The 15,180-nt window shown below is 39.6% G+C and overlaps 1 protein-coding gene across 7 annotated transcripts in view; it reads right to left on the reverse strand.

Annotated features, from left to right (window-relative positions):
- Window positions 1-1,311: 1,311 nt before the first annotated feature.
- Window positions 1,312-15,180, reverse strand: part of LOC122305519 — a 32,321-nt gene continuing 18,452 nt past the window's right edge. For 2 of the 7 annotated variants that reach the window (XM_043118109.1, XM_043118111.1), the window contains one exon: window positions 1,312-1,649. In XM_043118109.1, coding sequence (XP_042974043.1) covers window positions 1,415-1,649 — 235 coding nt within the window. In that variant the 3' untranslated portion in view covers window positions 1,312-1,414. Of the gene's footprint in view, window positions 1,650-5,918; window positions 6,534-15,054; window positions 15,161-15,180 lie in introns of those variants that run through there. The other 5 variants (XM_043118115.1, XM_043118110.1, XM_043118113.1 and 2 more) reach the window with 4 other exon arrangements.

Here is a 15,180-nt window from a genome sequence, read left to right on the forward strand (position 1 = left end):
AGGCTTGATAATGAGACTAAATGTCTCGAAGTAGTCCAAACCATCTTGCTGTTGGAAACCCTTGGCTACAAGCCTAACTTTGAGTCTCTCAAGGGAGCCATTAGCATGTTGCTTGACTTTATAGACCCATTTATTTTTAATGATATTTCTGTTGGGAAGCTGAGGACATAAGGTCCAAGTATTGTTGGATTGAATGGCCTTAAAATCTTCTACCATTACAGCATATCACTCAGGAGATTTCATAGCTTGATGAAATGATGAAGGGGCAGATGACACAGTAAAGGTTTGTAGAGCACATAAAGGGTACTTTATACAGTAGTAGAGATGATAATTTGTGAATGGCTTGGGATGAGAATGACATGTTTGGGACCTACTAGTCATGGGATGGTGGGGTAGGATGGGAGGAGGTGAAGGTCTTGAAGATGGTGCAGTTGGTGAAGGGAGAGGAAAGGTAGTGACAGGGACATGAGCTAATAGAGTAGACTGAGGTGTTGCAGCAGGTAAATTAGATAGTGAGGTATCTAAAGAACTATCAATGCCATTAAAGGAAAAGGGTAAGAAATGTGGTATCTCAATATGTGTAGTTGAAGCCGAGACAGATCCCACATGAACAGATTAAGTTGTGGAGCCACTAAGTAAGGAATAAGTAGATTTGTGAGCAGGAAAGAGTTGTTCATTAAAGACAATACTTCTACTGAGATAAACTCTGTGAGTCATAGGGTCTAAACATTGATAACCCCTATGATTAGCATTGTAGCCAACAAAAACACATTGTATGGAATGAAATTAAAGTTTGTTAGTATTATATGATCTAAAAAGAGGGTAGCAAGCACAACCAAATGCTTTTAGAATGGAATAATTTAGAATTTTGGTAGTGAGAACCTGTTAGGGAGATCTATTTTGCAGTAGAGATTTTGGCATACGATTTATAAGATATACTGCAGTATTAAATGATTCAGCCCAAAATGTAGTAGGGAGATGGGAGTGAGTAAGAAGTGCTAGACCTGTTTCCACTATGTGGTGATGTTTCCTCTTAGCAACACCATTTTGCTGATAGGTGTAGGGACATGAGATGCAATGCATAATACCATTAGAGGCAAGGAATTATTCAAATTGTGTGTAAGTAAATTCACCATTGCCATCGGATTGAATGGACTATATTTTTGTATCAAATTGATCTTCAGCATAACATTTAAATTTAATAAAATAAGTGAAGGCTTCAGATTTATTGTGAAGAGAGTACATCCATGTGAAATAAGATAAGTCATCTATAAATGTAATGTAGTACTTGTAGCCACTCAATGATTTAATAGGAGAACAACAAATATTAGAATGTATTATTTCAAGAGGAACAATGGACATTCTAGTAGATAGAGAAAATGGAAGAGACTTGCTCTCGGCATGTTGACACAAATCACACATAGAATGATGCTGAACATGACACTTGATAGAAACAAGACTTTGAGACTTTAACAGACTTAAAATAAAAGAGGTGGGATGCCCCAATCGATGTGCCATGTGCATGAATCAGTGGTGACTCCAAGGAAGGTTGTGTAGGAGTGAGCTTTATTGATGGAGGTGGGAAAATGGAGTGGATATAAGCCGTTCTTACTTGGCCCTTGTAAAAGAATTTGTCCCTTGAGATTGTCCTTCAAAACAAAAAATTTAGATGTTAGAGCAAACCAACAATGATTGTCTTCACAAAATTTTTGGATAGATAAAAGGTTAGATGCAGCTGAGGGACAGTGTAAAACATCTTTTAAATGAAAGGAAGTAGAGGAGTTACTAACTACAGAGGAACCAATGGACGTGATAGGCAAGCCATTACCAACTACGGCTTCATCACCACCAGTATAAGGCTCACTGAGCGGTAAGTTTTGTAGGTCAGAGGTGATGTGGGAGTTAGCACCACTGTCAGCTAACCAAGTATGTTCTTCTCATGTGTTTGAGTATTTTGTAGCCATTGTAGCCAGTTGAGAAGGAGGATTCCGTCATTGATAAGAGAAATTCATAAGATGGAAACAATCAAGAGCCTGGTGCCCATTTTTACCACGTATTTGACATGGTGCACAAGGTGGAGCAGGTCTATCATATTTAGGAGGATGCTATGTTGACTTTGAGTTGGAAGACCACTTGAGTGGCTTTTGCTGAGAATTTGACGGCCTAACAAAACCATTGCGTTGTTGCTTGTGGTAGGGCTGCTTTTCTTTTGAGAAAATAGAGTAAATGTTCCAGCATTAGCATCATTACCATATGACTGATTGTTAACAAACATCTCAAAATTTAAGAGTTCAGTTTGAAATTCATCCAAAGAGAGAGAAGCATTTCAAGTGGCCAAAGAATAAGAAGTGACAAAGGCATGGTAAAAGGAGTTCAAACTACTAATTATATAGGTGATAAGATCATCATCAGCAACTGGCTTCCCCACAATGGCCAGTCGATCATATAAAGTTTTGGCAAGCCACAATAGTTCATTGTAGGATTTAGAACCTTGTCGCATGGACTGAAGTTGCAACTTTAGATGGGAAACCCGAGAACGGGATTGCGATGCCGAGATGCAAGGAGGTTCCAAGCTTGCTGAGAAGAGTTGAAATCATAAACGAGGGACAACACATTCTCAGACAAAGTAGCATTGAGCCAACTTAACAAAAATTGGTCCTTTTTATACTAGAGAACAAATTCTGGTGTGAGATAATTGGTTAGGTTGCCATCGACAGCAACCTGAAACTTTGATGAGCAAGGCTTATTCCTATCGACAATCCCCATAAGGTCGTGACTGCAGAGCACTGGAAGGAATTGAGAAATCCATAGGAGATAATTGGAGTAATTCAAGTTGACTGATATCAAAGGTGTAAGATTTGGAATTTGGAAAATTGGAACTAGGGAGGCGGAAGCAACCATTGTAGGATCGTGAGAGCAGTAAAGCTTTATGGCTTAGGATGCAATGTAAAAAGGTAGAGAAATTGAGTGTGGCAACTTGAAATCGTTGTTGACCATTGTGTGATTTTATAGACTTGAATTGATAAGTACAGTTAGAGATGATAAGTTACAATAAAACTCTAATCCTATCTAGTATTTAAATTATAAATTATAGATAAACATGTGTTGTAACTATCAAGTGTTTGAATTGGAGATTAGAGTTTGAGATTGAGTTGTCTCTGTTCTGTTAGTTGGTGTATATGTGTTTGTTACTACTTATGTGGGCTGTGCTGTAGGTAGTAGCTTAACACGGACAACAGTGTTGCCACACCATCTTCCATCACTGCACGACACCACACCATTCATATAGCCACCAAGTTTCATCCGATTCAAAACAACCATCGCCATCGTCTTCTGCATTTCCATTTTCTCTAGCTTTGATTTCACAGTGGGTTTATTTTTATTGCTCTTTCTCAAGATTTCCAGAACTCAATTTCGTGATTTTGTTTTCATCGTCATTTTTGCTTGTTCAGGAGAAATTGAGACAAACCCAAATCACATGGACAACCATTTTGAATAAACCCATATCACTTAGAGGAGGGCATGCCATTTCTACTAATATAATACCATTGTTCACTGTCTTCACAAATCAAAACACAAAAACACCCAGCCACCCAATAATAAAGCCCAAGCCATAGCCCACAACCAATCCAACTCCATCCTAATGAATTTCATTTCTTTTGGCTTAATTTCTAACAAAGTAAGGAGAGAGAGATAGTTTGCTGATGAGAGATCGACGAAAAATTGAATTTGAAGAGAGGGAGAGTCATAGGTGTGGGCAATGACGACGGCTGGCTCTTGCTCTTTAGTTGTTAAAAAGAATTAACCGATCGATTGTTTTCATTTTTGTTTGATCTGATATTTTTATTTCCATTGGGAGAGTCAGCATGATTCTTTGTTTTGGGAGGGGGCCATCATCTGATTCTGGGTTTCGAGAGGGGGGAAGTGTCATTAGAGAGAGTGGATTTTTGTTTCGGTGAGTTATAGCCTGTGGTGTGGTGTGGTGTGGTTATAGTGGAGCTGAAATGGAGGCCTAGTGTCATTTACTCATTGAAGAGCTGTTATTTGGAGGAGAACAGACCAACCGGCCATACGTTTATCTCCTTTCCTGTTTTATATGTTTTACTTTTAGTTTGCTCTTTGGCATTGTTCGGTTAGGAAGCTGTCCCTTTTCCCTATATGCTCTTAACATTTACAAGGGCTTTGGACTCCCAACTGGACAAAAGTGGGAATCTATGAAATTCCTACCCTGATTACAACATGCCAGCGCATATAATGCTCGGTAATTCCTGATTACAACATGCTCGGTAATTTCTACCCTTTCGTCCTTTATGGCACCCGTATATCCCATTTAATGCCAGCCCATCTTGCTACATTGGCTATAGCGAGCTTCTTGTTTTAACTCCCACACTTGGCTTGTTGATCAACTGATGTCATTTTGGTAAATAACTTTTTGACAAAATAAAATAAAACAAATATATATAATTCTAATAAATATATTATTATGTATTTAAAAAATCTGTACTTAAAGATTAAAAGTACAATAAAGATAATTTTAATCTCACAATATTTTAATCATGAATATCCCCTAATTACGCCTTTACAGTTATCAATAAGGATTTCGTATTTATTAAAAAAAATATTAGCCTCGTAAATTTTAAAAATAACATTATTGATTATTCTACTCAACATTTTAGGTTTTGAAAAAATAAAGTGTAGAAATTCATTTCTCATAATAATTATAATAAAAGACAAAACAATCAAAAACTAATGAAAACATATATTTTTTTTCTACAATTTTTTTCTTATCATCTTATAATTAGATAATAGGTTTAAATATTATGTATAATAAATAATTTTTAATATCACGTTATAAAATAACAAAAATATGGTAAAAACTAAAATGATGAAGGGAATTAGAGCGATAGCTCCTAAGAGTAGTATAACTTGTTAAAAATAGTAAGCTAGAAGAAGTGGCAACCATGGGGAGCGAGTAGACGAGCTTGCGGCCACTCGAGAATGGGGAAGAAGGATAGAGTATTCTATGATTTGAGTAAACGGAGAAAGGGACACGTGGGATTCAACCCCACTTTCTCCACAAAAGCGTTTGCCTTTTCCTTTAGTTATTTTACCCAACTACCCTTCTCTCTCTCTGCATCAATTGACAAATTGCCTCCCTCGTGCCACGTGACTCAACAAACATATCCTCATGTCAGTGGGACCATTCTTTTCTGCTTTTCCTACCAAGTAGCCGCCGCTAAAAGGACACTTCATATCTTCCCAATTATAAATATCTATATATGCTATGTACTGTATGTTTGTATGTACATGCATACGTAGATACAGATGCCAGGCAAATTGGGACTCCGAGTTTGACAGTCTGGCAGAGAAAGATCGGCAAACATGGTCGGTCTAGGTGGTTCTATGTTTTTATCTTTTAAGTTATGAAGGGGAGGAGAGCGAAGTGGAAAGAACAAAGCGGAAAAGCAAACAAAGCGATATAACTGTTTCGATATATTATTTAATATCATTGACCTTCGAATTTCTTAAACCCGTTGATTACACATATGACATGAATTGTTTTAAATAATAATAAATAAATTATTATTATAATATAATTTTTTAATATTAATTTTATATTAAAACTTAAAAAAATTAAATTATTTATTATATTTTATATGAGAATTTAAAAAAATTATAATAATAAGTTAAGATGAAATTTTTAACATTGTATAACTAATCCAAGCCTTAGTATTCATTTCATCGTGTGGAGGCTTTAGAATCAACATTATAATGCACGCTTCTGAACTCAAAACATGGCATTACCGAGATGTGCCATATCTTGTTTTGCCACACGATTGTATAACTAATCCAAGCCTTAGTATTCATTTCATCGTGTGGAGGCTTTAGAATCAACATTATAATGCACGCTTCTGAACTCAAAAAATGGCATTACCGAGATGTGCCATATCTTGTTTTGCCACACGATTCCAATCGCCCATTACGTAGGACAAAACATTTGATCCCTGACTACCATTCCGGCCCAAACCTAAGAAAGAGAATAATCCCCCATTTACTAACCTGAAACATGACAGCATGATAGCGGCAACAATCCACTTGCCCCACCCACAACGCACGTCTACTTTAGATTTTAGAATATGCCAAATCAAAATTCGACTCCATCCTACGAGGAACACCTTCGGTAAAAAAGCACAAGTCTGTCAATCTCCACCAACCAAAATACATAACAAATCATTTGTACCGTGCAATCTACCAAGAAAAGGGAACATTTGTATTACCCTGGTACGCATTCTAGACACATTAAAGAAATTCAGTGACACTTCTGACCTTCCCTTGTCAATACTGTTCATCTCCCTGAAGCTTGCACCACCTGAGAAACGCACCTGCAGAGCCTCATTATCCTTGAATATCCAGTCCTGAGATTCTCGGCTGCAGTTCTTATTTCAGCCATGAGTGACTGCAACCATGAATTATCTGACCCGGCGTTGGGAGCTCGGATTTCATTCGGAAGAACCTCTGAAGGATAAACACCACTGCCCAGAAACCAAGCAATCAGACTAGTCAGCAATCCTTTGACATAAAATAATGAAATATATATAACATATGGGCTATGAAGCTCATATGCGGTAAGAATAGCAAATAGAAGTGCCGTAGCATATAATCTTGAACTGAACTCATCAAGGTAAGAACAATCTTCATCACTGAGAGGACCTATTGTAGCGATAAAACCACTTTTATGGACTTTTATGGGTCAAAAATGGTGGCTAGTTGATAACCTATATCAAGCTTGCGTTCACATTTGTTTCCGCCATCTTCCACCGCCAAAGCCACTTTTATGGATCAAAAATGGTGGCTAGTTGACAACCTATATCAAGCTTGCATTCACGTTTGTTTCCACCATCTTCCACTGTCAAAGCCACTTTATGGGTAAAAAATGGTGGCTAGTTGACAACCTATATCAAGCTTACATTCACATTTGTTTCCGCCATCTTCCACCGCCAAAGCCACTTTTATGGGTAAAAAATGGTGGCTAGTTGACAACCTATATCAAACTTGCATTCACATTTCCAAGCCGCCATCTTCCACCTCCTTCAACTCCTATAAATACATGTTTTTGTTTTTAAAAACCCATCCCATTTTGAAAGAAAAATTTAGAGAAAGAGAGTTTTAGAGAAAAAAATAGTGAGGTTTCTCCTAAATATTGTCTTTCCTTTTATAAGAAAGAGTGTATTTTTCTCCTTTTATAAGATAGGGTATTGTCAATTGTGCTCTCCTTATTCAAGAGAGAAATTCTTGTAATCCTTTTGCTATGAGTGAAATTCTTCTACAATTGGAGTTCCTTATTATTTCTTTTATTCTTTCTCATTTCTATTTCAGTTGTAATTGTATGCCCCGTACTACAACCTCCTAACCGTGGTATCAGAGCATCAGTTTATAGCTGATTTTCGTGCTACAGTTAGTGGAAAGGAGGCATATTCAATAATGGCGACAAACTACGAAAGAGAGAAGTTCAATGAGAGTAATTTCTCATTGTGGAAAATGAGAATAAAAGCAATTTTGAGGAAAGATAATTGCTTGACGGCAATTGGAGATAGGCTCGATGAGATCACTGACGACGGCAAGTGGAACGAGATGGATGGCAATGCTATTGCTAATCTACACCTAGCACTAGCTGATGGAGTATTGTCAAGTGTAGCGGAGAAAAAAACAGCAAAAGAGATATGGGATACTCTGACAAAATTGTACGAGGCCAAATCACTACACAACAAAATTTTCTTGAGAAGAAAACTCTACACCCTTCGAATGATGGAGTCAACTATGGTGACAGACCACATCAACACCCTCAACACTTTATTTTCATAGCTCACAGCAATGGGGCATAATATAGAGACGGGTGAACGTGCTGAAATTCTACTTCAAAGTCTACTTGATTCGTATGATCAACTCATCATCAACTTAACCAACAACATTGAAGTTCTAGTCTTCGATGATATTGCAGCTGCGGTTCTTGAAGAAGAAAGTCGGCGCAAAAGCAAAGAAGATAGACCAGGAGGTTCACAACAAGCCGAAGCTTTGGTAATGACGAAAGGAAGATCAACGAAACGTGGCCCCAGTGGGAGTCAAAATCAGAGTAGATCAAAATCCAGAAGTAAGAAGAATGTCAAGTGTCATTACTGTGACAAGAAAGGGCACTACAAAAAAGGGTGTTGGCATCTCAAGAAGAACGAAGAAGCCAAAGGAAAAGGCCCTGAGTTGTCAAAAACTCAGGGTTGTGTAGCAAGCACCTCAGATGATGGTGAAATTTTATACAGTGAGGCAACGACAGTTATTAAAGGTAGAAGAAGATTCGCTGATGTCTGGCTTATTGACTCGGGAGCAACATGGCATATGACTCCCTGGAGAGAATGGTTCCATCAATATGAACCTATCTCATGAGGATCTGTATTCATGGGAGACGATCATGCCTTGGAGATTGCTGGTATTAGTACCATCAAATTGAAGATGTGTGACGGTACAATTCGCACCATTCAGGAGGTACGACATGTGAAAGGCCTGAAGAAAAATCTATTATCTTTAGGACAATTAGATAATAGTGGATGTAAAACCCATATTCAAGATGGGATCATGGAAATAGTTAAAGGTGCGCTTGTAATGATGAAAGCAGAAAAGATAGATGCAAATTTGTACATGCTTAAAGGAGAAACACAACAAGGAGAAGCATCCACTGCGTTGGCAAGTTCAGCAAAAGAATTAACAATGATGTGGCACCGTAAGCTTGGCCACATGTTAGAACGAGGTTTGAAGATTCTTGCTGAACAAAAGCTTCTTCCAGGGCTTAAAAAGTTTTTATTACCCTTTTGTGAGCATTGTGTTACTAGTAAGCAGCACAGATTGAAATTCAGTAGTTCCTCTGCTAGAAGTAAAGCTATCTTAGAACTAATCCATTCTGATGTTTGGCAAGCACCAGTTTTGTCCCTAGGAGGAGCAAAATACTGTGTCATTTATTGACGATTATTCCAGGAGATGTTGGGTGTATCTAATAAAAAATAAAGCAAATGTATTTTCAATTTTCAAAATATTCAAAGCGCGGGTTGAACTTGAATCTGAAAAGAAGATCAAGTGTTTAAGGACAGACAATGGAGGAGAATATACTGGTAGTGAATTTGATAGCTTCTGTCAACAAGAAGGTATCAAAAGACAGCTCATGGTGGCATATACTCTACAACAAAATGGAGTAGCAAAGCGGATGAACAGAACCTTGTTAGAACGAACAAGAGCGATATTGAGAACTGCAGGAATGGCAAAGTCATTTTGGGCAGAAGTAGTCAAGACTGCCTGTTATGTGATCAATCGGTCACCATCAACCGCAATTGATCTGAAAATGCCGATGGAGATCTGGACTGATAAGCCAGCTGATTATTCTCACTTACATACATTTGGAAGTGCTGTTTATGTTATGTACAACGCCCAAGAAACATCAAAACTAGATTCAAAATCTAGAAAATGTATTTTCTTAGGGTATGCTGATGGAGTCAAGGGGTATCACCTGTGGGATCCCTGTCGAGACCCCAACAAAAATCGCCCTAGGACATGGTCCTAGACATGCATGGATATCGGAGATTGGACCACATATGGGGTCAAGCCTAACTTTGGAGGACTTCTCTAGGGGTCTAGTGCAAACTCTAGGGAGATTGCGGGAATGGCACGAGTCAATTGGAAGATGGCTCACATCTTCCCATTTGACTAAGCCATGACTCAGCCCCAATAGCCCATTGACACTTCTGTTGGCATGCCCTGATAGCACCACCATCATGCCATGGCCCCTGCCATGGCACATGCATGACGAACCCACAGACAGGCCATGGCACGCACTTGACAGCATCGCTAGCATGCCATGGCACACTCATGTCAGCCGCACATACATGTCGTAGGCATGCCATAGCTCATACCATGGCACGCCCAGGACATCCCAGCTAGCATGCCATGGCACGCCCAGGACAGTCACATGGCTAGCTTGCTTACATGCCTTGACACGCAGCAAGCACCCATGGAGACTACTGGCAGCGCACAGACCATGCATGTAGGCCTGTGCACTCCCTTGAGTGAGCACCTGCGCGCATGCATGCGCGCCCCAACACCACTTAGCAAGGATAGTGGCGTGCCCTCACAGGCACACCATCCAACGCACGGCTCCAGCCCGTGCCTTGCAGGCAAGGCTAGTGGATGCCCACCAGGCATGCCATCCAGCGCACGACTCCAGCCCGTGCCTTGCAGCCCCAGCGCCCAGACTATCAGCTTGGGCCATGCATGCTCATCACCCAGGCCACCAGCCTGGGCCATGCAAGACCACCGCCCAAGCCACCTGACTGAGCCTCACAGCAGCAGCTCGACATCACCCTGTGCCCACCATCAGGCCAAGGCTTGGCACCATGCCATGCCCACCATCATCAGGCCACGCACAGCGCCATGCTGTGCCCATCACAAGACCAACGCATGGCCCATGCCATGCCATGCAGTCGTGCCACACAGCAGCCATGCACGGCACCATGCCACGCCCAACAACAAGCCATGCACAGCCCTAAGCCGTGCCACACATCGAGTCATACACGGCACCATGCCGTGCACATCATGAGCCACCATGGCCCATCCATGGGCCATGGCATGCCACGGGCCACCATGGCCCATCCATCACTATCTTATTGCTTTTAGTTTATTTCTTTAATTATTTATTTAAATTATTGTGCTAGGAGCCTTTTGGGGATTTCCAAGTTGTAAGCTCTATAAATAGGACCCTTAGGTATTTCATTTGGCATCTTTGATCATTTGGCATATTTTCCTTTGTGGAACGGTTTGGTGTGTTCTTATGAACACTTTTGGTGCTTTTGCACTTGGACTCTTTTGGGTGCAATTCGTGAATCCCAATGAGAGGATTAACACCTTGCAATTCGTGAATAGGTGTTGTCCATTTATCTATCTTTGATTCATCATCTTGCAATTCATGAATAGATGTTGAATCTCTTTATCTATCTATCGTTGTTCTTGTTTATTTTCCATTCAATATTCATATCATCCATTTATCCATCTTTTGCATGTTTCCATTCTCTATTCAAAAATCTAAAAATACTTTTATGTTCTTATATTTTCTAGTTGTCATATTGTTCATGTGTTCTTCGTGTTCTTCCATCGTGTTCATCATTTCTCTAGCTTTAATCCATTTTCCAAACACCACACGCCTACCACCTTGTTTCCCATAGTCCATATTCGGCCAACACTTCCCAAAACACCCTCATTCCATTCTCACAAGCCCTAGCCGAACCACCAAGATCCCCACAAGATATTTCCTACATTTTAGGAATCCTCGTCTCATCTTCCAAATCACATCATATCCCGACATCTCCATCTTTGGCCAACCACTTTCTCAAATTCAAACTTAAATTCCAATCCTAACATTTTCGGAAATCCAATCCCTAAACTCTCTCAATCATCTCTATCTTTTCAAAACCTACCAAATACCCTCATCCGCTTGCCATATCAAATCCCTCATTCTAGGAACTACTTAAGACTCACTCAAACTTTAAATCCCTCACTCTACTCTTGCCTTAGCCAAACTACCCTAATCCCTAAATCATTTCCTACCTTTTAGGAACTCATCTTCCATCTTCCACTCCATCCAAATTCGAAATCCATACTTGGCCTTAGTCAAACTTCAAGTTCTAAATAACTCCCATCGATCTTATCATTTAGGATCACACCCTAGCCACCTTATCCATCATACAAACCCTATCTCCCATCTCCAAATCCCTAAACTCTAGGAACAACCCGAGACTTATTCAAACACCATCTAACTTCATCCTCTTACTATATTCAAATCTTACCTTCCTCATCTTACCTTAGCCAATCCCTAAAGTCAATGAGCAACCCTAGACTCTTTCAAACATCTTCCAAACTTTAGCCTCCCATCCTAGACTCCAACCCTAATACACCACTTCCCAAGTTCGTAATCCCCTTTAGCCACCACCCAAAACCTTAGCTACACTTCATCATACCAACCCCAAGCACCTTCCAAGTGGCGCCAACATCAAGGACAACCATCAAGTCGTTCCATATTGCATCAAACACACAAACTCACCACTTAGATCACCCGAACTCATCATCATCATCATCAAATCCATCACTAAACATCATACTTTCATTGACCTAGGAACCCTTCATTGCCATATCGTAGCCGAGTCCAAGCAAGACGACAAGGAATATTCGGTCATTATAAAGTGACGCGAGACCCATGGACCCCTAATGTTTGGGGACTAGACCGAGGTCCCCAACAATCCCACTGCCCGCAAGGTGCTAATTAGTAGAGATGTTGTATTTGTAGAAGATAAGGTACAAGAAAAAGAAAATGATAGCGCTTCAAAAGAGAAACCAGAGACTACTACAGTTCAAGTTAAAGAAAGACAAGAATTAGAAGTTCCAGATTCTTCTGAAGCAATATTAGAGCACGAAGAATAAGAACAAGCTGAGTGTGCAATTCCACAAGTTCGATGGTCAACTCGGGAGAGAAGAGAACCAGCTTGGCACTCAGAGTACATCATGGAGGGAAATGTCGCATACTGTCTACTAACAGAAGATGGAGAACCGTCAACTTTCCATGAGGCTACAAATAGCCAAGAAGCTTCTCTGTGGATGGTTGCAATGCAAAAAGAAATTGAAACTCTCCATAAAAACAAAACATGGGATCTTATACCACTACCACAAGGAAGGAAGGTCATCGGAAACAAATGGGTTTACAAAATCAAACGAAATGGCAATGACCAAGTGGAGCGGTATCGTGCTAGATTGGTGGTGAAAGGATTCGCTCAGAAAGAAGGCATAGATTTCAACGAAATATTCTCTCCTGTTGTTTGACTCTCAACGGTTCGAGCAGTCCTTGCGATGTGTGCTACATTTAACTTGTACTTAGAACAACTGGACGTGAAAACTGCATTTCTTCATGGAGAAATTGAAGAAGAGATTTACATGCTCCAACCAGAAGGTTTTGAAGAAAAAGAAAAAGAGAATTTGGTTTGCAGGTTGAACAAATCTCTATACGGTCTCAAATAGGCACCGAGATGTTGGTATAAGAGATTTGATTCCTTTATCATGAACCTTGGATACAACAGACATAGTTCAGATCCTTGTGTTTACTACAAAAGATTTAGTGATGGTAATTTCATTATTCTGTTGTTGTATGTTGACGACATGTTGGTAGCAGGCCCCAACAAAGATCGTATTACAGACTTAAAGGCACAGTTGGCTAGGGAGTTTGAAATAAAGGACTTGGGACCAACAAACAAGATTCTAGGGATGCAAATTTACCGAGATAGAAATAATAGAAAGATATGGCTTTCTCAGAAAAATTATTTGAAGAAAATCTTGCGACACTTCAACATGCAAGATTGTAAGCCAATTTCTACCCCTCTTCCTATTAATTTCAAGTTATCCTCAAGTATGAGTCCTAGCACTGAAGCAGAGAGGATGGAAATGTCTCGAGTACTGTATGCATCAGCAGTGGGTAGCTTAATGTTCGCTATGGTTTATACAAGACCAGACATTGCACAATCAGTGGGAGTGGTTAGTCGATACATGGTGAATCCTGGTAAAGAGCATTGGAGTGCTGTAAAGAGGATCCTGAGATATGTCAAGGGTACCTCAAATGTCACATTATGTTATGAAGGATCAGACTTTACTGTCAGAGACTATGTTGATTCAGATTATGCAGATGATCTTGACAAAAGCAAGTCCACCTCAGGTTATGTGTTTATTCTTGCTGGAGGAACTGTAAGCTGGGTTTCAAAATTGCAGTCTATCGTGTCTACTTCTACAACGGAGACAGAATATGTCGCAGCTACACAAGCTAGCAAAAAGGCAATATGGTTGCAAATGCTACTGGAAGAGCTCAGACACGTACAAGAGAAGGTTGATTTATTTTGTGATAGTCAGAGCGCTTTGCATTTGGCAAAGAATCCAGCATTTCATTCAAGGACAAAGCACATACGAGTTCAATATCACTTCGTTCATGAGAAGGTGGAAGAAGGAAGTGTGGATATACAAAAAATCTATACAAAAGACAACCTAGCAGATATATTAACAAAGCCAATTAATAATGACAAGTTTATTTGGTGTCGATCCTCCTTAGGCCTAGCAGATATGTAAGTGGCCTGGAGATGGAAAGTGTAGAAAAGATAGAAGGATTACAAAAGTGACTTTAAGTGAGAGATATGTAGCGGTAAAGCCACTTTTATGGACTTTTATGGGTCAAAAATGGTGGCTAATTGACAACCTATATCAAGCTTGCATTTACATTTGTTTCCGCCATCTTCCACCGCCAAAGCCACTTTTATGGATAAAAAATGGTGGCTAGTTGACAACCTATATCAAGCTTACATTCACATTTGTTTCTGTCATCTTCCACCGCCAAAGCCACTTTTATGGGTCAAAAATGGTAGCTAGTTGACAACCTATATCAAGCTTGCATTCACATTTCCAAGCCGCCATCTTCCACCTCCTTTAACTCTTATAAATACATGTTTTTGTTTTTAAAAATCCATCCCATTTTGAAAGAAAAATTTAGAGAAAGAGAGAGTTTTAGAGAGAAAAATAGTGAGGTTTCTCCTAAATATTGTCTTTCTTTTTATAAGAAAGAGTGTATTTTTTTCCTTTTATAAGAGAGGGTATTGTCAATTGTGCTCTCCTTATTCAAGAGAAAAATTCTTGTAATCCTTTTGCTATAAGTGAAATTCTTCTACAATTGGAATTCTTTATTATTTCTTTTATTCTTTCTCATTTCTACTTCAGTTGTAATTATATGCCCCGTATCACAACCTCCTAACACCTATTATCTAAGCAGTCTAAAAATCGAATTATGAGACAAGTATCATTTCTATCTGGATAACAGATTGTTACAGGCAACACACACTTTTCTTATCACAATGACCATCGAATGAGTTGTGGATAGTGCATCTGAGGGTAAAAGAAAATATGTCCATGAATGGAAATCACTTGCAGGAAGAGCAATACCCTGCAGAAAGAGAACACACACACACCCCACTGGATGAATTGTGTATGGCGCACCTGAGGGGTCAAACTTATCAGAGTTCCCTGAACAGCTCCACAGATGTCGATCCTAAATATGTCCATGAATGT

Source organism: Carya illinoinensis, chromosome 3 (assembly GCF_018687715.1).
Source record: "Carya illinoinensis cultivar Pawnee chromosome 3, C.illinoinensisPawnee_v1, whole genome shotgun sequence".
NCBI classification, from domain to species: Eukaryota; Viridiplantae; Streptophyta; class Magnoliopsida; order Fagales; family Juglandaceae; genus Carya; species Carya illinoinensis.